This window comes from Clinocottus analis, unplaced genomic scaffold (assembly GCF_023055335.1).
Source record: "Clinocottus analis isolate CAN_PGR_092001 unplaced genomic scaffold, fCliAna1.0.p SCAF_2, whole genome shotgun sequence".
In the NCBI taxonomy this organism is placed as follows: domain Eukaryota; kingdom Metazoa; phylum Chordata; class Actinopteri; order Perciformes; family Cottidae; genus Clinocottus; species Clinocottus analis.
The window spans coordinates 6,037,748-6,063,025 of record NW_027175931.1 but is presented as its reverse complement, the minus strand read 5'-3'; the positions used below and the strand labels follow the sequence as shown (position 1 = coordinate 6,063,025).

Here is a 25,278-nt window from a genome sequence, read left to right as displayed (position 1 = left end):
TCTCCAATGCGGCACTGAGATAAGCTACCGGGATGACAGAGCAGTGCGAATGTTTTTTTATTTATTTTTTTGTAGCTATATTTATATTTTAAGAGTAAAAACAATGATTTTCTACATTGAACATGAATGAGACTTGAGGGAGAAATCACTAATGTAGCCTTTGGGGGCCTACTCTGATAAGTTTGACGTAGCCTTTTTTGTGTTGGGTCTTATTGTTGTGTGTTCTGTAGCATATTGGTTTGCTTGAGATTTGATTTGTGTCTTGTCTGTGCAAAGGACGGCGCTCAATTGATGAAGTGCGTAGAAACCCAAGATGTCATTAGGAGCAGTTTATTAGGTGCTGAGTCCTTGACTTTGAGGTGATGATGTCATTTTTATCCGTAATGCTTCTGTATTTGACACCAGATTGAAAGACGCTATCAAAGCATTAGAGATATTTTGTGCATCAGCCTTTCAATGTCAGAACATCCTCTAATTGTCAGCTGCCAAGGCAACTAAGTATATGGACAGTGTGATTTCCTAATGTGTTGTCTAATGCAGTGTGAATTATTTTAATCGGATACAACCTCGGCCTTAACAAAATGTGGCTGATCATCTTTAATGGGATGTTGTTGTTGGATTAAGTTGAGATGCGCATCTTGGACTGCAGTGTGCTGGCGACTGACTACACGTCCCAGAATTCAACGAAATAAGAACGCTCAGGCTAATCAAAGTAATGCAGCTGCAAGCAGTCACTTGTGGGGATATGCTATTTAGAAGTCACTTAATCACGCTGACAACCTGCAGTGTAATAGAGCAGGGATGGAGCCTATACAAACCCGTAATGACACATCAACAGCATATTTAAGTTCTGCTACGAATGGCAGTACATATGCAGAATGTTCATCCTGAAATTAGCATACAGCAAAATAGAGTGGCATCATTATCTGTATGAATGAAACAGAACCTAGAGTGTGCCACCAGGTTTAACTGTAATCTGTAATAACCTCAAATAAAAAAACAATGATAAGATTATTGCATTTGCCAACTCATATTTGTATTGAGGAAATAATAGGGAAGGATTTGAATTATTAGGAATTAATAACTAAATAATTTAAAAATGGAATTAGAACACTGAACTTAAAAGCCTTCAAATTCCCCTCAAGAGTTGGTGGTGAACAGAGCTAAAAGAGGGTAGTAAGGAAGATTCTACATATGTCCTCTAGATGTGTAAATGGGAAACTGTTGTTTGCCAACATGTTGGGCAAAATGTTGCAAGTAATAATAATAAATATATGACAGTGATTTTCAGCCTATGAGTTATTCTGCCCTCAAGTGGCTTTAAAAGAATGAATGCAGCTTTAAACTAAACCAATCAACGTGACCTCTTCAGCACAGATGCCCATTGTTTTAACAAAGGGTTCCAACCAACCAAATCTTGGAAATACTCCAAATGCCAGTCACTCGCGTGTCAATAGTTTTACTTCCGGAACACTGGACTAGTTGAATAGATGGGAGCGAGAGCTCTTTGACTCCTCACAGTCTCTGCAGACGTGTGCCTTTAACCGAGTTAAAGATGAACTGGCACCATGTGTACGCGAGTGTGCAGACATATAAGTTAGTTAGTAGGTGAAGTAGGATATTTAAAATTAAGCTAAATTATGCACGTGTTAATACTTGCAAGCGCGACCATACACACGTTGAGCCATAAGTAAGCTACTGCGCATGCGCGAAACAAAATGTTGCGATTCGTGTTACAGAAGTAGCAGAAGCCTCAAAATAATAATAAACTTCTCAAAGAAACAATATTGGGTAGTTTCCGTGATACACATTTGCGGAAGGCAAATAAGTAGTTTCAGAAGCAGACCGAGATAGCTCGACGGGATTTACGACGACACGGAAAGAAACCGGCAGGGAGTCCTCTCGCTCCATCTCTCGCTCCCACGCGCACTGTAATTCATTATTATTAGAACATCGCCTTGGAAGGAGTCAGTATGTTTTTTTGGAGGGTGTAATTAACCATGTTACCCGCTATTGTTGTTGTTATTGTCTCCAGGAACACAGCCTGCCGTGGTATGAATCAGCTTTTTGAGAGGACCGCTAACGGCGCGCGCTGGGCAGACTCAAGTGAGTGGGGGTTTTCTCGGGATAATGCTCCATGAAGAGGCTAAACAAATCACCCGGCACCGGCGAGACACGGTTAAAAGAAAGCCTCTTAGCAGCACAGTCACAGCAACTCATTGATTTGATGAGTTTTCTTATATTGTGTGCACCACCAAACCAAGGATGTTATGTATTTATCACAGTTGTACCGAACATGCAGGTGTTTTGAGGGGAATAACGGGGCTTCTTGTTTTTGTTGCGACAGCCGAGTATCCCTGCGCTCGGTGCAGCAGATAGTCCAATGTGCGTGTATGTGCCGGGACACACCGCAGCGACGAGATGACCAACTGTCCAGACCCATGGTGAGTTTAATGTGGTCTGTGAGATTAACCTGGAAACAATACGAGCACGTTTCACGTGTGCACACTGTCCAGGTTCTCCACAGCTGAAATTACAAAGAGGTATCAACAACATTTCCCATGCTCACTACTGCATTGGGTCAGTCTGTATCTTCCATCACAAAATAAATCACTGCTGGTCCAGCATTGTTTAGTATGGGCTGCTTTTCAAACATCCTGTGCTGCCACACCCACATCAGCTGCAGTGAATGCACCACTGTGGACTTGGCTGCGTGGGTCCTGTGCCCTGCTGCTCCACAATAATTGTGCTTTAATGCTTTTACCAACTTATGCGTTTGCCTTACATAAGTAAAACAGCTTCATTGTCTCCTTAAATAGCGTCATGGTCGATTCTAGAGGGGGAGGGTATCCCAAATAATTGTTATGGACACAGAGTTGACCAGTCAACAAAACCACCGGGGTAGAAGGGCTGCTGATGGGAAGCAGCACAGCTCTCTTTAGGGAATCAATGAACACATTTTAAAGGATATACTTCACCCTCTAATACTTAAGTGCAGTAAGGTTGCGGCCTATATGTGAAGGTATACAAGTTAATGTTCTAAAAGTCAAAATTTAGAGCCTAATACAGATTCCTAAATAGTACTAATGGACCATTAACAGATGGACCTGGTGAGGTTTCAAATCTCATGTTTCTTCCTAACCTGAACCTTGATCAATAATGACTGTAAGCAAGACTCTCACATCCTCTGGAGTTGACATCAAATTTGATCTTTGACCTCCCTTCGTCTGATATTAACCTGCAGAGATGTCGTCAATGCATGCATAACAGAGTGCCCTTATCAATGGTGGAAACAAAATCAAGTGTTTTAATCAAGTGTTCAATTTCGATTTTGAGAAAAACATTTAAAATAAACATTGTAGATGCACGGATGACTGCATCTGCAGAATTTTAAACTAAAGTTCAAAAGCATTCAATCATTAGGGCGTCTTGGTAGTTTAGAGGTCAAGACACATACCATATAACTGTAACATCCCCTGTTGGGTTAGGCAACAATTGTTGTTACTAATTTCACAGCTCTACGTACACCTCAAACAAATTCATCATCATTTTTCAAATTTCCAACAAAACTCCTGGTTCTATTTCTTTAGGTTGCCACGGGTGACAGTTCGTCATGAGTACATTGGCCTGAGGTCCTACCAGGTCTCTCCCTTCACATCGGTTCAAGATGTCAAGCAGTTGCTGTACGAGGAAACAGACCTACCCGTCAAAGAGCAACGGCTGACTCACAATGGGAGACTGGTATGTCTTTTTACCCTATAACAACAGAGTAAATATACTACCAACACATACAAAATATGCAGCTGATCATTTCTCCAGGTAGGAATAGCAAAGCCACTTCATCACAACACAAACCGATCCAAATGATCTTGCAAAATGGTTATTAGTTGATAATTATGAAAGATGTCTGTTCATTGTGGTCATATAGTGTGTGTGTGTGTGTGTGTGTGTGTGTGTGTGTGTGTGTGTGTGTGCCTGGGAGGCTAATGTTTTCCATTTTTGGGCCGCTTGTTCATTGTTTTAGCATGTACTGGGAGGCGTTGCACAGAAATAGAGCATGACGGTGTATCAAAGAAAAACATTGGAAAGTAGCGTTGACTTTTAGTCCAAACCAAAGACAAAACAAAGAAGTATAGGTTTTGAAATTGAGCATAATTAAGTTTGGAGTTAAATTTAGGATCCTGTCCCAGTCCATGTTGGGTACAGGTTTAACATTGTTGCAAGACATTTTATGAAAGTATCATTTATTTATAGGTATCATTTTACCTTCATCCAGTTTGTGGATTGCAAATATGACATCATTTTGAATTCTTCTTGACTATTTGGTTTACTTGCTGTTCTGTGGTTTTGTCACATTTTACCAAACAAAGAGAAAAGGAATAACTGCCTTCATTCTCTAATAGTAGATAATTGCCAGCAGCAGAAAACAGATCTATTTTAATGACCCCGTGCCATTACTGCAGGACATTGACCTAAACCACGAACAGTGCTGTCATTGTTGAGATGCCACGAGCCAAGTTTCCCCAAAAGGTTTAATTTGTTGTTGCTGTGAACAGTTAATGTAATCCTTTTGGTGTTGCTTCTCATCTTATGACTGATTTGAGCTCAGTGGTCATAATAATCTATCGATCGAGCTCATCTCATCTCTACTGCAGATATGTGTGAGTTTCCTAAAGAGTAACACAGCGGTCCTGAAAACGTTATCCAATCCAATGACTGCAGTCTAAGTAATCTGACTCATACTGTCGGCAACACGACTAGGCGCCTCATCGTTGAAGTGTATAGAACACAATAGGTTGATGAATGCCCTTTTAGCATAGAATCAAAAGCTAATATTCATCTCGAGTAATTCTCAACATTTGAGATTCATTATTCTTCCTTCTACCCTGAAATGCTATATTTTTATAAATACAATAAAAAGAATACATTTCAATTCTTTAAACTGTTATATAAATGAAGGTCTTGCTTACAATATTTAATAGATTAATTCATTGTATTAATGTGTCAGTTTTGTGCCAGATAAATGTACTGCATTTCAGTGGGGACAACATAACTAGAATCGTGCCCCTGTCTTGGGATTTAGCAGCTGATGGAAAGTGCCAGGTGGTGGTCAGTGCTCTGCAGTGCCCTCTGATCTCATATGCAGAAATTAGCTGCAAGCCACACCTACACACTAATACCACATACACCACAAGGGTGGGTTCTTCAATACAGAGAAGACTTTTTGAATAAAAGGAATTTAAGTCTTGAATTCTGGTCAAACTGTAAGTGTTATATATAATGTGAACGGTTTCCTATAAATACCAAATCAATGAAAACAAAATATAAAGGATTTCCATTGCTCCCTCCCGTTGCCTTTCTGTTCTCCCTGATGCAATTTAAATGCTCAGAGGTCTGATGGAGGAGGCCCTGTGCCAGACCCTGTACTTAGCAGAGGAGTGGTCTGCCTTTTAGGAAAAACATGAAGGCAAATTTAGCTAATTATCTGTGAGTTTCAAAAGCATTCTTCAATGTAAATGCTTGTCTGTCTGTGCAAATAAAATAAACGATTCAGTCCAGTTTCCAAATGAGGTAGTATATCTTTATTAGAGAGAGAGACATGTACAACCTCTAGATGATTGCTGAATGCACAAAGCATGATCATTTATATTCAATTATATTACTGATTCTAAGTCTCAGTATGTTCTGTATGCGCACATTTCCGCCAATATTTGACAAATTCAGAATACAGCTCATCTTCTCTAACTTGTGAGCTCTCTGTTTCCCATATTAAATATTAATATGTCATTTAAGACTTAGAATCCTCCACCCTGAAGCGTACAAATGATCATTGCACTGTGCAGGGACCATCATGAGGATGATGACAGAGATTTGCTTACGCGGAGCTCCGCTTGCCAGACTGCATGTAGCGGTACAAAGACTGCTGAGCGCAGTCAGGTCACAGTGTCACCTTGAAAAGCCTGAAAAGGCAGGAGCAGCAGTATCAGGCCCGCTGCCAGCTCTGGCTCCCTACGGCATCGATTCTGAACGACGCACCAGGCAAAGATCGTCTATCACACTAACGTGTGCAATAATGCCTGTTTGCTGGGGGGAGAGACTGATGATGATACATTCATTTCTTTTTAAGAGAGGACAACTTTAAGTCTGTTAATAGTTGTCATAAAACTGAGCCAGTTCCAGTTGGCTTTCAAAGCTGTTTCACGAGGGCATTGAGTGATAAAATAGTTTATGGCAGGTGTAATGTGTTCATCATTCATTACATCTTTCACAATAACATTTCTCTGTCAGACAGTGAAGGGCAGTTAGTTACAGTCTCCTAAAGCAATGACATTGATAAATTGAATTTGTTGAGTAGGCACCTGATCTGTTGTTACATTTTTTCGGTAAAATAGACTAGACCCTTCAAATGTTTTCTTCAATACAGCCGATTTTATTGTTGTACACTAAATCATGCGTCGTCTCCACATCCTACCTTGTAGCTGCATGACAGCGTGCAGATCCAGAACCTGGTGCCTGCTGGAAGCCCAGAAGTGTCAGTCACACTCGAGGGAAGAGGCCTTAAAGGGGGAGGTAGGATTAAAACCACCACATCTCTGCAAAATAAACAAGACATTTCCACAGTGAGGCTCACACAGCTTGGCCTTTTACAGGGAGATTCGGACAGACTACACCACCGCTGGTCGATTTTCTGAAAGATATTCTGAGGAGATACCCTGAAGGTGGACAGATACTAAAAGTAAGTGTCATGCTCCATTTATTATTTCATAGGAATCAATTACATTTAGCATTATTTTGTGGATGTAAACCTGATGTAATTTACCTCAAACAGGAAAAAACAGTAGAGTTTTTAGTCTTAGTACAATTCTTAGTTGTTGCGTTAACAGGCTACAATCGAGATTATCTCAAAGTAAAAGACTGAAGTCAATAACACTAATGACATGTGATTTGGAGATGAAAATATGTCAAGCTTGCACAAACATATTGGGCATGGTTTTAGTATTTGGCTTTACTTGCTTGCATTAGCTATTAACATGCATAGTAGAACTACTGCTAATACTAATAGGTGAAGGGCTCAGGTACCGCTGAGGCCATCCTCTCTAATAATGTGGTAATTTTACTGTAAGATCTTTTTGGCTGAAACATACGCAAAATAATCTGATGTCATTGTGCACATTACATTTCTTAAAGCTGCAATAAAAGGCCCTGCCTTCATAAATGCATATATTTGCTGTTTTATATTTTGTAGGAGTTGATTCAAAATGCAGAGGATGCTGGAGCCACAGAGGTCAAGTTCATGTACGATGAGACAGAGTATGGAGTGGAGTCGCTGTGGTCACCTGACATGGCTCAGCATCAAGGTTAGTCGGTACAGTTAAAACAGCCCTCGAGTTGGAAACTTTCCTGCTTACTGTAAGTATCATTAACCTTCCTGTAAACAAAGAAAACGGAAAACACATTTGTTACTGGGATTATTAAAATACATTTTACGCTGTACCGTTACTGTATATGTATTTTAGGTTGTCATATGAACTTTGTGCTGACCTGGTTTTCACTTATTGTTTTGCATTGCAGGGACGGCATTGTACGTCTACAATGATGCCGTGTTCACCGTAGAAGACTGGAATGGGATTCAGGAAATTGCGAGGAGCAGGAAGAGAGAGGATCCTTTGAAAGTCGGACGATTTGGGATTGGCTTCAATTCTGTGTACCACATTACAGGCGCGTACTGTACTACATTGTAAATTACCTTACTGCATTGTAAATTACCTTACATCAGAATCAAATCAGAGAAAATGATATCCAGAAATTCTACAGATGACAGAAAAGACAGTTTTGATAACAACGTTGTCAAAGTTTCCGAGTTGTGCAACACATCCAAATATATTCTGAATTCAGAGCATATCTATTATTGACACGGCTCTTGAGATGTAGACGGCTGAGCTCGAACAGCTAACAGCGCTGACAGCACAAAGTGCAAACAGTTAACAGTGTTGCAGGGTTATCAGCGCTAACTGCTGTATGGATCCAGTGCGGCAGCGATTAGCCAGCCATTTCCTGGTATATAATTACTTCAAGATATTCAAAATATATCACTTTTTGAAAGCAAGCTAATTTTATTTGTATTTTGTAAAATGGGGTAGGGATGCAACGAATACTTATTTTTCCAATTTATAATTGCGTCTATGAAACAAAATTGTAATAACGGCCCAGGGGGGCTTCTTCAAATGTCTTGACCCCCCCCCCCCCCCCACCCCCAATAAATAGTGTTAAAATAATGTAGAACACACACAAAAGCAGAAAATCCTTAAATTGGAAAAGCTCGAACGGGTTTCATTTTTGCCTTGAAAAAGACCTAAAATGACACTGTTAATTGTTGCATCTATGAAAGTAATATTTAATAAATATTTGTAATATTGATGTTTGTGTTTTTTCTTCTTACTCCTTAGATGCTCCCAGCATATTCAGTGGAGACCAGATTGCCATGCTGGACCCTCATCAGACGCTGTTTGGTGTGCATGAGTCTGGGCAGTGTTGGAACTTGAAGACGGACATGAAGGAGATCAAAGAACTTGCTGACCAGTTTACTCCCTACATTGGGATGTTTGGGAGCTCTGAGAAAACCATTAAGGAAGGCAGCTTTCCTGGAACATTGTTCCGCTTCCCGCTTCGCCTGCAACCCTCCCAGCTCAGCGGCAACATTTACAACAAAGAAAAGGTTTTGGAGCTCTTTGAGTCTTTCAAAGCAGATGCAGACACAGTGCTCCTCTTCCTCAAAAGTGTCCAGAAGATCTCCTTGCATGTGCGCGAGTCCGACGGTACAGAGCGCATGTTGTTTCAGGTTACAGCAACAGAGAATACTGATGATAAGTTAGAAAGACCAAATGCACTGAAGACACTGGATCAGGCTATAGACAGCTACAGCAATGGGGTTCCTAGTTCTACCATCACGTGTGTCACTTACCAGGTCCACATAGAGTCTCAGGATGAAATGGCTAAAGAGACTCAGAGAATGACGTGGCTGGTTTGTAATGGAGTTGGGGGCAGAGGAATGTGTGCCGAGTTGGACTCTCTGGCAGATGATTTGAAGTTCATACCCAACATTGGAATTGCTCTGCCTCTTACTGTGATCAATAAAGAAGACAAAGGTGCCACATCAAGTTTCTCAGGACGAGCTTTTTGCTTCCTTCCTCTTCCCCCTGGCGAGGAGAGCGAGACAGGGCTTCCAGTGCATGTCAGTGGCTTCTTCGGCCTCACAGACAACCGTAGGAGTATCAAGTGGCGCGAGGTGGACCAATGGAGGGATCCAGCAGCCTTGTGGAATGAGCTGCTTATAATCACGGTTATCCCTCGGGCTTACCTTACGCTCATCACTGAGGCCATCACAAGGGTACAGACAAAAAAGGACCAAGACTTTCCATTGTCCCCTACAGGGACCTATGGGGCCTGGCCAGATCCTAAGCGGGTCAAGTCCCGCTGGAAACCCATCCTCCAACCACTGTTTCATGACTTGCTACAGCAGCAGGTCATCTATTCCCTCAGTGAGAGCTGGATTCGGGTGGACCAGGCTGTGTTCTCAGAGCTAAAAACAGACGAGGACATTTCAGAGACTGTGATCAACTACCTCCAAAGCTCAGGAACGCAGGTGGCAAAAGTGCCCGCCGCCATGGACTTTGTCTTGGATGCCTGTATGACTGAGTCCACAGAAGTCAAGAAAGTGACTCCATCTTTTTTGCGTCAGGTGATCAGGAAGTGCAAACACAAAGGTCCCTCACAGGAGAAGTTGCTGCTGCTGGAGTTCGCGCTTAGTGACGGCAATTACAGTGACCTCATTGGACTGGAGCTCTTGCCACTGCAAGATGAGACATTTACAATGTTTTCTTCTTCTGTCAGTGATAAAGATTCCATATACATTACATCTGAAGAATACCCCAGGTAGATTTAAAGTAATCGTGTATTTTCATTACCAAATTGTTGCAATTATTGCAACAATTTGGAAAATTACCTCAGTCTTTCTTGTACAATTACCTTGACTTGAACATTTATTGTACTAGGTGAAATGTTTTTATTTCTACCTGAACTGAAGAGCAGTTATTTTTATATTTTGTAATTAAGGCTGGATTTAAACAGCTACACCAGCCTGGAGGATCAGTTTGCCATCAAAGGCACAGTATAAGTGTTAATTTAAGGTAAACAACTTCTGCATCTGAAAAGTAGATGGAAATATGTGCAGGCATATTAGAAGTAGGTAGGGCCTTTGCTTCTGCCTTTTTAAAAGCAGACAATAATTTCCTGTACGTGGACATTCAAAAGACAAATTGAATGAGGAAAAGTGCAAATTCGGCTGTCTTTTCGTGCACATACATTTGGCCCATAGTGCATCTTTCTATACAGTATTCAGAGGAATGCATTTGTCTTAAAACAAACTCCATCCTAATTGGCATTGCTATTTTATTTTATTGGTTTATATGAAATCAAATGACTAGATCAGTGACAGCATAAAGTGTTGTATGTGGAAAAGATTGAACATTAAAACACACATTTACCTTTATTTCCCCTTTTGCTTTGTCCTAAGGTCCCTGTATCCAGGACTTGAGAGTCGGTTCCTATTGGAGAGTATTAAACCTTTAGTATTGGACACTTTGAAGGAAGCAGTCAAAAGCCGAGGTAATTAATAATTTAATTTACCATATATTTTCCACATTAATAAACTTGGTCCCAAACAATGATTATTTTGTAAAGTATTTCAGTTATTTGTTAATCTTAACAATAGTATATGACAGTAAATCTGTGATTAGTTTGAGAGATTGTAGGGGCCCTGTACCAGTTACAGTTTATAAACAAGTATAAAAGTCCTTGTGGTGACTTTGTGGGTTATCTGGGTTCAGCCATGTTGTAGCAACGCTTGGTCCCTTTACTCTCCTGCAATGCCAGCAGGGCATTAAAGTCACTGCTAATAGACGTTTCAGAGAGCGAGAGGCAGAAAGGGAATGGGAGTGTGAGCATGCTGATTCATGCAAGAGTTGTTTTTGTGCTACATAGACAATCCACATGACCCACGAGATCAGATCCTGAGTCCACTCACTGCCATACTTAACCATGATTATGGCAAGAAGGCAGTGAGCCAGGCAGAGGAAATATGCTGAGTAACAGCTTTGTTCTTAAAACCAAAGATGAAACACAGGGCAACTGTCCGATTTACTTAACATTTAACTACAGTTATTTGGACTCCTATTCATCTTTCTTTGAATGTCGGACAGTTGTTAACGGTGTGTACATAAATCTTTACTCCGCTGCCCACTTAGGCCACCTCTGTTGATTAAGTTACAGCACCACTTTGGACTTACTCAGATATTTTGTTTTTTAAATTCATCTAAAACAGAGAAAAAGATTAAAATTCATCTAAGAACTCTAAAAAAAATGTGCCACTTCAATTACAGTGCAACAATATCTTTGGGGGTGTTCAGGTAGGTATTTTGAATCAAATATAACCTAACAACAACAACAATACCCTAAACTAATGCATGGCTGCAAATAAACACCACATGCAGTCAGAAAAACTCAGATTTACAGCATTCTAGGACATGCAACTTGCAGTGTTTTTCTAAGTCGTGTGCATGTATTTGAGAAATACATCAATTTTGAACACATTCACATTCTCCTACTCTGAAAGGATATGAATGTGTTCAATATTGACACGATTTTTGGATATTGAACTGTGTGTGTGTGTGTGTGTGTGTGTGTGTGTGTGTGTGTGTGTGTGTGTGTGTGTGTGTGTGTACAGTTGGTTTGTACATGCATGTTTACATCAGCAATATGTGCTGCAATATAAGTCTTAACTTTACACTTGGTTGTGCAGTTTGCTCTCCAAAAGGTCTAACAAGTGATTTAGTGGATTGTTAAGACAATTTTGATGGTTGAACATTCATCTTCAGACTGCTGCATTGTGCAAGAACACTCACAAACCTAATTTTACCAGCTTTAGTTAACATTTGCTTGTAAAATACTAGCTGGGGGTAATTTATTTTTTTCCTTGTTCTCTGAACAGGAAGACCCTGCACTCAGCTACAAATGCTGAACTCTGAACGATCAGCTCGACTCATCAAGGAGATCCTATCTACAGCATGGCCAACAAGAGACTTGATTGTCCAATGGGAACCTGGAAACAAAGAGTTGAAACATCCCAAAGTTTCATGGCTGAAGATGATTTGGAAGCATCTTTATATACATTTTGCTGATGACCTAAGTAACTTTGAAGACATGCCTTTGATCCCACTTGTGCCACTTGAGGAAAGCATGGACGTAGTTAAGCTTCTACGTCTCAAAAGTCCATCCCCCATAATTCTTGTGGATGAGGAAGAGGCGCCGCTTTCTGAAACCCTTCTCGACATCATGGAAAAGCTTGGAGGAGTAGTGATAAAAAAGCTGGATTTGTGTTTGCAGCACCCTCTGCTGAAGAATTTCATCCATCCTTCCTCTCCCGGTCTGCTTCTGCAAATTATGGATAGATTACCAACACAACGATTATCTGGCCTTGTCTCTTCTTTCTCAGTCAAAGAGAAGATTGCGCTCAGAAACTTCCTTGCAGGACTGTCTGACATCACAGAGAGGGAAAAGTATACCGTGCTGGAGCTTTCCATCTTTGAGAAAGTGGGGACCTGCTCTGAAGGTGCCTCAGTATTTACATCACTGAGAGGAGCCAGAGCTTTACATCACAGAGCAAAGTATCCACCAGATGTGAAATTATCCATCAATCTTGTGGGTTGCTGTGACGAAGAATCCATCCGCCTCATCAAGATGCTGAATGTACAACAACTGAAAACAACAGAATGTTTGAAGATGATTATTCAGGATATCGAGCGGGGGTTCTACACAACAGATGAGATAACCAAGGTCATGCTTTGGGCACTTAAACATCTGGCCTTTCTAAAAAATGAAAACTCAAATGTGATTCGATGGCTTTCTGCTCTCACATTTATTCAGTTGCCTTGTGGAAAGTCAGTCAAAGCCTCAGATCTTTTTGATCCTGAGCTGGAGATTCTACAGAACTTGTTCTACAAGGAAGAGAAAACCAGGTTTCCCACAAGTACATTCACATCTTCCCCTGATATTCTTCATTCACTCAGACAACTGGGACTAAGAAATGAAGTACAGCTCAGTGAAAAAGATGTCATCAAAGTGGCAAAGAAAATAGAGGAGTTACAAAGCAGCAAGGAGCCAGAATGGGAATTCCTAATCAAAAAAGCAAAAACACTCCTGCAAATACTTAACAAACAAACCAAGTTGGTAAAATCAGCTGACGCTCAGACATCATTGCTAAAACTGAAATGGGTACCTGTCTGCAAAGAAAGACCTCTAACTTATCCCAAATCCCTGGCTTGGGTTGGAGATGATCTTAATATCGTCTCTTTGTCAGAGATGTGCGACATATCCCATGCAGTGCTTGTGGGATCTTCTGTAGCACTGGTTGAACACACATCTGCAGGTATGAAGAAGGCACTGAAACTAACTATAGAGCCTCAGGTTGATCAAGTATTACAGCACCTTAAAGCAGTGAATGACTGGCATAAATCTCAAGCCTTCACCACGGAGGATTGGTATCAATTCCAGCAGATCTTGTTTGAGATATACGGTTTCATGCAGGCTCATCTTGAGGACGCAAGAGAAGCAATGAAATCACTTCCCTTTGATTGGGTGTGGACAGGGAAGACATTCTCATCCCCTGGCCAGACAGTCCTAAAGCCCCTCCCTGATCTTGACTTGCAGCCTTACCTGTACTCCTTGCCAAAGACAATACGAAAGTTTCACAAGCTGTTCAAGTTTTGTGGTTCAGTTGAAGAGGTGGTGTCAAGTCATGTGTTAAATGTTATCAACGCCATCCAACAAAGATCGGAAGGAGAGATTACCAAGGAGGAAAGCACACACGATATCCTACTTTTAGTCAACATCTTGAGATGGCTGAACAACAATCAGATAGCTGTAGATACTAACATGCATGTGCCGATTCTTTGTTACAAAGACCCAAGCAAATTAGCGTTGAAGCCGATTCATGAATGCACCTACTGTGACATCAAGGTTGATGATTTGAATGACTTACTTGAGGATGCATCAGAGCCTATTATATTAGTCCATGATGACATCCCAATGAAAACTGCAGAGTGGTTGAAGGTGCCATGTTTGAGCACACGGTTGATAAACCCAGAGAACCTTGGCTTTGAACAATCAGGCCAAAGAGAACCTCTAACAGTGAGAATAAAAAACATCTTGGAGGAATATCCATCTGTCGCAGACATTTTTAAAGAGCTCCTCCAGAATGCTGATGATGCAAATGCAACAGAATGCAGTTTCCTCATTGACATGAGAAAAAACGCTGACATTCGAGAGAATCTCCTTGACCCTGGCATGGTTGTTTGTCACGGGCCCTCTTTGTGGTCTTTCAACAGCTCTGTATTCTCAGACACTGACTTTCTGAACATCACAAGGTTAGGTGGATCTGTGAAGAGATGTGAAGCAGACAAAGTGGGCAAATTTGGCCTGGGCTTCAACTCAGTTTATCACATCACTGATATCCCCATCATAATGAGCAGAGAGTTCATGATCATGTTTGATCCGAACATCAATCACATCAGCAAGCACATCAGAGACAGTTCTAATCCAGGGATTAAAATCAACTGGAGCAAACAACAGAAAAGGCTAAGAAAATTTCCCAACCAGTTCAAACCTTTCATCAATGTCTTCAATTGCCAGCTTCCTCTAGCTCAGGACTCCCCATACAAGTACAACGGAACACTGTTCAGACTCCCATTCAGAACAGAGCAGGAAGCGTCAGTAAGTGAAATCAGTAGTCTGTACTACAACACCACAGACATCTATTCCCTGGTTGATGAGTTCAGCATATGTGGCCATCGGTTCATTCTGTTTACTCAGCATGTTGGAAGTATGGTCTTGAAATACTTGAAATATGAAGAACCAAATCCAGCAGGGGCACAAGATGTCGTCACCATCAACAAAAGTGTGTGGTCATCCAAATCCTCATACGGACCTCTAAGTATCCTAAAATCTGCAGCAAAAGTTATGAAGAAAGTAGCAAGCACCAACAGGGTACCTGCTGATGTTCCCAAGTCTGGCTGCATCATACGCGTTCTGGTGGAAGAGTTTCATAACGTCTTCAAACGCATTGTCGATCTCCATTCGCCACTGTTCAGAGGTTCAGAAGAAGATCCTAACCAGTACTTTGAGATGGCTGCTAAAGGTGTTCAGAACAGACGGCTCACAGACGAAATGCCAGCAAAAGCAGTCGAGGTCACCAACTGGCTCATTTGCTCATGCATGGATGTAACTGAGGCACTCAAGTTTTCCCTCAGTGATAGTGGAAAAAGACTCGGACTAGTGCCTTGTGGTGGAGTGTCTGTTCTGCTCTCAGAAGAGGAGAATCGCAAATGGACAGTAAAGACAAATACCACACCAATTGGAGAAGTCTTTTGTTACTTACCTCTCAGAATCAAAACAGGTTTACCAGTCCACATTAATGGCTGCTTTGCTGTAACCTCCAACCGCAAAGAGATCTGGAAGACAGACACCAAAGGACAGTGGAACTCTGTGTTCATGAGACATGTTATTGTCCAAGCGTATTTAGCAGCCCTCACAATGCTACGTTCAATGGCTGAAAGTGAAGAACTGCTGGACTACAGCTATTATGCTGCATGGCCAGATCCAAGTCAGGTGCATGATGACTTCACACTGGTCAGCCAGGGTGTCTACCAAGAAATAGCCAAAGGAGGTGATGGTGAGCATGCAAAGGTTTTCTCAGACGGCAAAACCTGGGTATCAATCAAATACGTCAGATTCCTTGATGATGCCTTACTCTGTAGGCCAGACATTGGTCCTGCTGCTTTCAGAATATTCTTGAAATATCTCAAGAAGAGTGGCTCACAAAACCTCTGCGCTGTTGAGCTGCCTGACTGGGTAAAGGAGGGATTTGATGATGCTGGATGTAGAGGAAAGTTGATGGAAAACACCCTGACTGAGAAGCAGTTCTTTTCAGATGTCTTTTTCCCTCACATCCAGGAAATTGACAGAGAGCTTAGAGATCCCCTGGTGCATTATGTCTTGAATGAAAAACTTGAAGATTTTGCCTCGATCCTCAGTGTGACTCCTTGTATCCCATGCTGTGGTCCGAAGAAGGAACTGGTTTTACCTTCCAGACTCATTCACCCAGAGGGAAGAGTTGCTAAGCTGTATAACACTGATGATGGAAGATTTCCTGAAGGCACTTCTAAAGACTACCTAAACCCTGTGTGTTTAGTGAAGCTACTGCAGTTAGGCATGGTCAAAGATGATCTGTCATGGGAGGACCTGATTGAACGTGCTCAATCTGTTATCCATCTTAATGAAACCGATCACCCAGCTGCATGCTTTCGTAGCAGTATAGTGTTGAGTCTCATTGATGAGAAACTGAAGATGGGCGATCTTGGAGCAGCGGAGCTCTTGGAAAAGCTACATGACACCAAGTTCCTTCCATTCCTGACAAGACCTGCAGGTTTTTCACTGCCATGGCATGGGAACAACTTTTCCCCAACAACAATGTTCTCTGCTAAAGAATTATTCACAACTGAACATCAGGAAACGGTGTGTCTGATGAAGCCAATCCTGAATGAGAATTCTCCATCTTTCAAAGGTTGCGGTGCCATGTCATTGGCTGTGAAAGACTGCCTTGGTTTGATAAGGACACCTTCAGTTGGACTGGTCATCAGTCAACTCAATATGCTGTCTCAATCATTTGACGGTGTCACATTGTATCAGGAGAACATAACAAATGCCTGTTACAAGTTCCTTCATGAAGAAATGCTTCAGGATGAGAAAGCAAAAGAACAAATAACTGAGGAACTGAAAGAGTTCAATTCCATCCTGGTGGAGAACACATATGTCAATCCCTCTAAAGTTGCCTTCCATCTGAATTTTGATGCAGCTCCACATCTTTATCAGCTCCCAAACAAATACAGAAACAGCTGCCGTGAGCTCTTTGAAAATGTTGGGGTACAGCCAAGCTTCACAGTCCAGGATTTCTCAACTGTTCTTGAAACTGTGAAGGAAGAATATGGGAGAAGGGTACTCACCGAGGAAAACTTCCAGTTGTGCCGCAGAATAATTAGTGAGGGAATATGGAGCTTGATACGAGACAAGAATCAAGAGTACTGCCAAGCACATTTTGGTGGGATTCTATTACCCGACCTCAATATGACATTGCAGCCATCACAATCGCTATGCTACAATGACTGTCCTTGGATCAAAGTCAGAGACACTTCTGTGAAGTACTGCCACGGAGATATTCCAAGAGAGGTCGCTGTGAAATTAGGAGCAGTCCCAAAACGCCACAAAGCCTTGGAGAGGTATGCCTCAAATGTCTGCTTTACTACACTTGGGACTGAGTTTGGACAGAAAGAAAAACTCACAAGCAGAATTAAGAGCATTCTCAATGCTTATCCATCAGAAAAAGAAATGCTAAAAGAACTGCTTCAAAATGCAGATGATGCCAAAGCCACTGAAATTTACTTTGTCTTTGATCCAAGGATACACCCCACAGACAGAATCTTTGATGATAAATGGATCCCAATGCAAGGCCCTGCCCTCTGTGTATATAACAACCAGCCTTTCACAGAGGATGATGTTCGAGGTATACAGAACCTCGGACGAGGAACAAAAGAGGCCAATCCAGGCAAAACCGGTCAATACGGTATAGGATTCAACTCTGTCTATCACATCACTGACTGCCCGTCATTCATCTCAAACAATGACATTCTGTGCATCTTTGATCCACATGCACAGTATGCACCTGGGGCCACATCCATGAGTCCTGGAAGAATGTTTAGAGACTTGGACTCTGACTTCAGATCTCAGTTTTCAGACGTTCTAAGTCTTTACTTAGGAGTCCATTTTAAGTTAGAACGCAGCACAATGTTCAGATTTCCCATCCGCTCTAAGGAGATGACAAAGATATCAGAGATCAGTTCTGTCCCTGCGTCAGACAGAATGGTGCAAAACCTTCTGGACAAGCTAAAAAACGATGGTGCAGAGCTTCTGATGTTCCTCAACCACATGGAGAAAATATCAATCTGTGAAATTGATAATGCATCTGGAGCACTAAAAGTGCTCTATTCTGTGACAGCTAAGATAACAGATAGTGATCGGCTGAAACGTAAACAGTTTCATGCTTCAGTCATTGACAGTGTAACCAAAAAGAAGCAGCTCACTGCTATCCCAGTCCAACAGATAACCTACACAATGGACATAGAGGACAATGATGGAAATTTGACAACATGGATGATCTGCAACCGATCTGGCTTCCCCAACATTGAAAATGTCTCAAAAAGTGTGATCTCGGCTCACAAAAATGAAGACATAACTCTTTTTCCACGTGGAGGGGTAGCTGCATGTGTAAGCCACAACTACAAAAAACCCCACCGAGCTTTCTGCTTTTTGCCCCTTTCACTGGAGACTGGCTTGCCTTTTCATGTCAATGGGCATTTTGCCCTTGACTCTGCAAGAAGAAACCTGTGGAGAGATGACAATGGAGTGGGGGTAAGGAGTGACTGGAATAACAATTTGATGACATCACTTATAGCCCCTGCCTGTGTGGAACTGCTGATTCAGCTAAAGCGTCGGTACTTTCCAGGTCCTGATCCCATCACAAGCGTACTACAAGGAACACCGCTTCATGTTGTTAAAGATACGTTGCGAAAATATCTGTTCTTCTTCCCAGTCAACAGACTTGACATACAGCCTGATTGGTACTGCCTGGTTAAAGCAGTTTACAACTGTATCCATGCTGACATGAAGCGTCTGCTACCGGTAGTCCGCGCAGCACACATGGACAACTCAGACATGCACTCTGTTGTTTACATTTCTTGGGTGAATACATCCACCGCAAACAAAGGCAGAGCCTTTTTTGATAATCTGCTTCAAAATGAACTTCAGCACTTGAAAAACACAGAGTACAACATCACCTCAAGGAAATCGGTGGCTGAAAATGTTTACAGACTGAAAACCTTGCTTCTGGATATTGGTTTCAACCTTGTTCACAGCTGCGATGAAACAGCAAATCTCTACTTCTGTTTGGAAGATGCAGGGATACCAGTCAGTTATGTGACACCAGAGGATGTCCACAACTTTCTTCACACATTCTCATCACCAGACACATCTTGCCATGTTGGAAAACTCCCCTGTCGTCTCCAACAGTCAAACTACAAGTTAGTTCATAACGTGAAGCTTCTAGTCGACTACTGCTTCAAAGATAGGGAAGTGGATGAAATCACAATTGAGGGTTTGCCCCTGTTGATAACAATGGACACAATGCTTCAAGTGTTTGATCCCAAGAGACCAAAGTTCCTGACAACACATCATGAACTGATCTCATCAAGGAAAGACATGTTCATGAATACACTGTACATGAGGTACAGCAACATCCTTTTGAAGGCAGGAGCTGCAAAGATCTTTGACATCGGCTGCTTTGGTGAGCTACTAGGGTCTGTTCTTCCAAGAGAGTATCGAACAAAGATTCCTGTTAAGTGGAGAGACACCTTTGCAAGTGAATCTTGGCTGAAGAGTGTGTGGAACTTTATCAGTGAAAATGTTGCTGTTAAAGAGGATCAGGTAGACATCAAACCCAGTTTTGACACAGTGCTTGACATTCTGAAAGATTGGGCGTTGCTACCTGGAATCAAATTCATGGCAAGAGAAAAGATTGTTGTTCCTGAGCATGATGTGCTTTTACCTTTGAGTTTGATGAACATTGCCATATTTCCACATGGTCAAAATGACAAAGTCTTTCACACCCTAATGAAAGCAGGATGCATTCAGCTTGCTGTGAACAAAATTTGTGTCAAAGAGAATCCCATCATGCCTTTTCTGGCACAACACACAGCAAACATTGAAAATCCATCAAGTGTTCTGAAGGCTGTAGAGTACATTATCCAGACATCTGCATTCAAAGCAGCAAACCTGACTGACAAGGACTTTGAAGCTCTCCTGTTGTATTTTAACTGCAACCTAGCTAACCTCACACGACAGGATGCACAGAGCCTAAAACTCCTCCCATGTTTTAAATCAGTCAGTGGGAGATACGTCAGCCTGGCAAACTATGGGACAAACTATGTCCTTGCAAAAAGCATCCCCACAGCAGACATAGAAAAATGGGCTCACACAGCCTCCTTGGCCTTTCTTGCTGATAATCAGCAGCTGAAAGACCTGTACACCTTCCTTGGCTGCGTGCCAATTGATGACTTACAAATCTACCTTCAACACCTTCTTCCAAAGTTTGAGAGTCTTTCCTATGATGCCAAAGTTGAACACATTGTCTATTTGAAGGAGAGACTTTTGTCAATGGAAGAATCATGTGAGATAAAGACTCAGCTCTATGAGAAACTGGAGGGATTGTTGTTCATCTATGACTACTCAAACAGACTACGGCCAACCAAGTTCTTCTTTGACAAAACAGCGAAGGTGTTCGAAGTTATGCTACCTGCAAAGTCATTCATACCAAGTGATTTTTTTAAGAAAGTTGAGCAGGTGTCAAAACCCAAGAATGGGACATTGTTGCTCACCTCATGGATAACCTTTCTGAGAAATATTGGTCTCAAGCACGAAGTGTCACAACAGCAGGTTCTTCAGTTTGCAAAAGAGGTCAGCATCAAAGCTCAAACAGAGAGCTGGTCCAAAGAAAAGGTGCAAACCATTGTTGACGTACTCTTGAACCACATTTTCAAAGAGAGGACAGACCTGTTCCAAGGTGCTTTTCTCAAGGAGCTCTCGATGATAGCGTTTCTGTGTCCCGAGAGAGCCCCCAAAGAACTCATCAAGCTTCATTCGCAGTACCAAGAGATGAGTGGTACACTTCCTCTGATTCGTTTCAGTGGGTCTCAGGTAAATCCCAAATTCAAGCAAACAGATATCATTCACTTGCTTTGGACGTCTTGCCCAATTCTACCTGAGAAAGCTACACCATCGAGCATAAAGGACCAGGAGGAGAACACTCTTGCTGGACAGGAACAACTTGACCATGTGCTGAACATATTAGGAGTCAACTTGGATCCCCCTTTGGAGAAAGTCTTAAGCAACTGCAAAAACATCTGCAACATATCTAATCCGGATGATGAAATGGTTAAAACAAGGAACAAAGTTCTAAGGTCCACCTACGAGTTTCTCAATGCAGATAAAAGAGATTTCCGTTACCAACTTCGTGGGGTGGCTGTTGTCATGGTTGAAGATGGCTGGAAATTGCTAAAACCTGAAGAGGTTGTTATTAATTTGGAAAATGAATCAGACTTCAAACCCTACTTGTACAAATTGCCTCTTGAACTTGGCACCTTTCATCAACTGTTCAAACTTCTCGGTACAGAAGATGTTGTCTCAATCAAACAGTATGTTGAAGTGCTGTGGAGAATTTTCAGGAGTTCTGAGGGCAAGCAGCTTGATCCAAATGAAATGAGAACTGTGAAAAGAGTTGTTTCAGGATTGTTCAAGTCCCTGCAAAATGATCCAGTGGAAATTCGCAAAGATCTTGAGAGTCTCAGAGATTTGGTATTTTATTTGCCAAGTCATGATGGTAGATTAGCAAAATCCAATAGCTTGGTGTTTGATGATGCCCCACACTACAAGAGCAGAATTCAGGGTAACGTTGGAGTTCAGATGCTTGTGGACATGAGCCAGTGCTATCTGGGCAAAGATCATTCCTTCCACACAAAGCTGATCATGCTACTTCCACAGAAACTAAGGCCTAGACTGTTGAGTAGCATTCTTGAAGAGCAACTTGATGAGGATTCTCCAAGAATGTGCCAGTTTGGAGCTCTTTGTTCACTTCAAGGCCGCCTTCAGCTTTTGCTGTCATCAGAGCAGTTCATCACAGGATTGATCAGAATAATGAAACATGAGAATGACAATGCATACCTTGTGAATGAGGAAAAAGCTGTACGCCTCTGCAAAGCACTTTGTGAAGGATTGAAAGTTTCTTGTTTTGAGAAACTCCAAACAACATTAAGAGTGAAAGGATGTAGCCCCATCCCACATAGTCGCAGCGAAACACTTGCCTTCCTCAAGAGGTATGGGACAGCGGTGATTCACCTCTACATCCAGCATTCAGACAGCAAAGACATTAACTTCCTTTTAGCACTGGCAATGACATTAAAGACTGCGACAGACAATTTGATTTCTGACACATCCTATCTGATTGCCATGCTGGGTTGCAATGACATCTACAGAATCACAGAAAAGTTGGACAACCTTGGGGTTAAGTACGACTCAACAGAGCCTTCGAAACTTGAGCTGCCGCTACCTGGAACCCCCATACCAGCAGAGATACATCACACACTCCTCATGGATCCCATGAATGTATTTTATCCAGGAGAGTATGTGGGTTACCTTGTCGACTCAGAGGGTGGAGACATCTACGGGTCCTACCAGCCTACTTACACATATGCCATCATTGTTCAAGAAGTAGAAAGAGATGAGGAAAACACAAGTTTCCTTGGAAAATGCTTCCAGATTGACATTGGTTATAGTGAGTACAAAGTAGTGAGTTCCCTTGACTTGTACAAATTCTCAAGACAAGATGAAAGTAACCATGCGCGAGACACCAGTGCCCCATCAACTCCTACAAGCCCAAACAGTCGTTCATCTAGCCCACGAATGGTCCCTCCTGCTTTTTCTGGAAAGGAAAACCTCCGACCACCCGCTCAGAAACAGTCTCCAAAAAAGATCAAGATTCATTCATTGCCTGAGATCTTGAAAGAAGTGACCTTAGTAGTTGAACAAGCTTGGAAGCTTTCTGAGACAGAGAGAAAGAAGACAATCCGCCGATTGTATCTCAAGTGGCATCCAGACAAAAATGCAGAGCATTTAGACATTGCCACAGAGGTCTTCAAGCATTTACAGAACGAGATCAACAGGATGGAGAAACAGACTTTGGCTGATCAGCAAAATACAGAGAGAGCTTCCAGGAGATCGTTCTCCACATCATCATCCCGCTTCCAGTCAGAGAAGTTCTCATATCAAAGGTTTTATTCTTCGTGGAACCAAGAAGCAACAAATCACAAATCAGAAAGGCAACATTTCAGGGAACGGTATCCAAGCTATGCAGGTTCATCTCATTCTCACCGCTTTTTTGTGCCCCCTACTTTCAAGACGGTTGGAAATCCAGTGGAAGCCCGCAGATGGCTGAGACAAGCAAGAGCAAACTACTCTGCTGCTCGGAATGATCTGCATAAAAATGCCAATGAGTGGGTTTGTTTCAAATGCTACCTAGCCACCAAACTTGCACTGATAGCTGCCGACTATGCAGTCAGAGGAAAGTCAGACAAAGATGTCAAACCAACTGCTCTGGCTCAAAAAGTGGAGGAGTACAACCCCCAGTTGAAAGGCCTTACAAATGATGTTCAGATCCTAGAAGGATATGGTGTGGACAGTCTAAGAACCCGCTATCCAGATCTCCTGCCGTTTCCACAGATACCCAACGACAGATTCACATCTGAGGTGGCAATGAGAGTGATGGAATGTACCGCACGGATTATTATAAAGCTTGAAACCTTTGTGCAGCAAAAATTATAATACCGTTGTAAAGAACGAGGAAACTACAGTTTGCATAGATCCTCTACCGAATAGAGGGCATCCACGACGGTGTGCAATACAGATCATGTGTATCATTTTGAATAACATTGAAGTATCCAGCTGGCAGCTTATGGTACATATAGGGTTTCTACCTGTGATCGTGCTGTGGCCCATTCACAGTAAATAAATGGATAGCTCCCATAACCTTTTAGGCCATCGGAATATATATTTGTTGTAATATGTGTAAAAAGAAATATGCATTTGGTGTACATACAAATACAATTTGTTTACCAAAGTCCCCACATTGAATATATTTGCTCTGAGTTTGATTAATACATATGCTGCTTTTTTACTTTCTTTTATAAATATACAATATATAAATATATATTTTCTTGCCACAGAAAACCAGTTGTGTACTGAAAGGATGTGCTCATAATTAAATGTCAAATACTGTCATGCAACGGGTCCTATTTGCAAGATCTCATCAAGGAAATCACAAACATGTTTGTCATTTTCTTTTGTATTGTTATGGTTGATTTCATATCATTTCTGTAAAAAGTTGTACATTTTCTGTGACATAGCCAGTCATTTGTTATGGACAAAGCACTTTTTGTTTCAAACTCATGTGCTGACACTTACAACTGTAGAGCACCCCAGAAACTCGGGAGAATCCAACTGTGAATGAAAAACTCTTGAATGCATTTTTTTCTATCATTGGACATAGTTCTTGTTTTGTTATAGCGATATTAAATGTCTGTTGTGCTCTACACTAACATTGGGTGACTGTTGTACATCATTACTTGTTCGTATGAACTATGTGTACTCTGGGGCTCGATTGCTTTTATTACTAACTTTTTGGATATGGCAGAGAAGACTGCAGCTCAGCTTTTGCTTTAATAAGTCAGCCAAAAGTTGTTTCTTTTTACCAAGAATACTCAGTAGAAAAGTGCTAAAATACTGAGCCATATATGGGTGGGTATAACCATGGAACAGTTAACTTTTGCCAGCATGAAACCATGTTCATACATTTTCAGTAATTTTAACTTTTCCAGTTTAGGAAACGGATCAGTACTAATCCGTAGAACTTGTGTGTCTAACTGCATCATCGGCTTGGGTTTTCCTTTGAGTTGAAGGACTATACACAGAACACATATTGTAAATGACATTTTCCAACAAAATGTAAAATGTGCTTCTTGGTATTTGTTGTCCTCTTTCACTTTCAGCTCGAGGTGTGACAGCTGAGGGTGTCTCATTGAATAAACAGTTGAGAACCATGTGTGTCACACATGTTGATACACTGTGCCATAGGAAGGCAAAAATAAATTCCCCTTAAATAAAATGTGTCAGCTATTTTTTCTAGGTTTATAAAAGACGGCACATTTTACAGATAACCTTTCTACTCCGTCTATGATTTCATCTGTTCCTGTAAGTGGAGAAATTTTAATTTAACATACTCTGATTACAAAGCTGACATTTGTTTTATTTTAGAGATGCAGTTCAGTTATGGAATAGTGTTTTAGAGCAGAAACAAATACTTTCTTATACGTTATTATTTGAAAACATTGGATTTGCATTCAGAGCCAGTTCTTATACTGACAAAGGTCAAACCTGTGCTGATATTACTGGGAAGTACTGAATATTATCAGAATACTGCTCTCTTTGTTTGCTGGTGTCAGTCAATGG

At 41.5% G+C, this 25,278-nt stretch overlaps 1 protein-coding gene across 2 annotated transcripts; it reads left to right on the top strand.

Moving 5' to 3' along the window:
- Positions 1–1,977: 1,977 nt before the first annotated feature.
- sacs (sacsin molecular chaperone) lies at positions 1,978–24,917 on the top strand. Of its 2 annotated transcripts, XM_068584459.1 has the most exons (10): positions 1,978–2,106; positions 2,348–2,444; positions 3,591–3,741; positions 6,480–6,570; positions 6,651–6,736; positions 7,247–7,358; positions 7,573–7,719; positions 8,448–9,933; positions 10,574–10,665; positions 12,047–24,917. In XM_068584459.1, exons 2-10 carry the CDS (start codon positions 2,422–2,424, stop codon positions 23,593–23,595), a joined length of 13,737 nt encoding a protein of 4,578 aa, XP_068440560.1. In that variant the 5' UTR covers positions 1,978–2,106; positions 2,348–2,421; the 3' UTR covers positions 23,596–24,917. The 2 variants fall into 2 exon arrangements, with proteins under 2 accessions (XP_068440560.1, XP_068440561.1); XM_068584460.1 differs by lacking the exons at positions 1,978–2,106; positions 2,348–2,444; positions 3,591–3,741; ... (4 more) ...; positions 8,448–9,933; positions 10,574–10,665 and adding an exon at positions 11,454–11,465.
- The last annotated feature ends 361 nt before the right edge of the window (positions 24,918–25,278 follow it).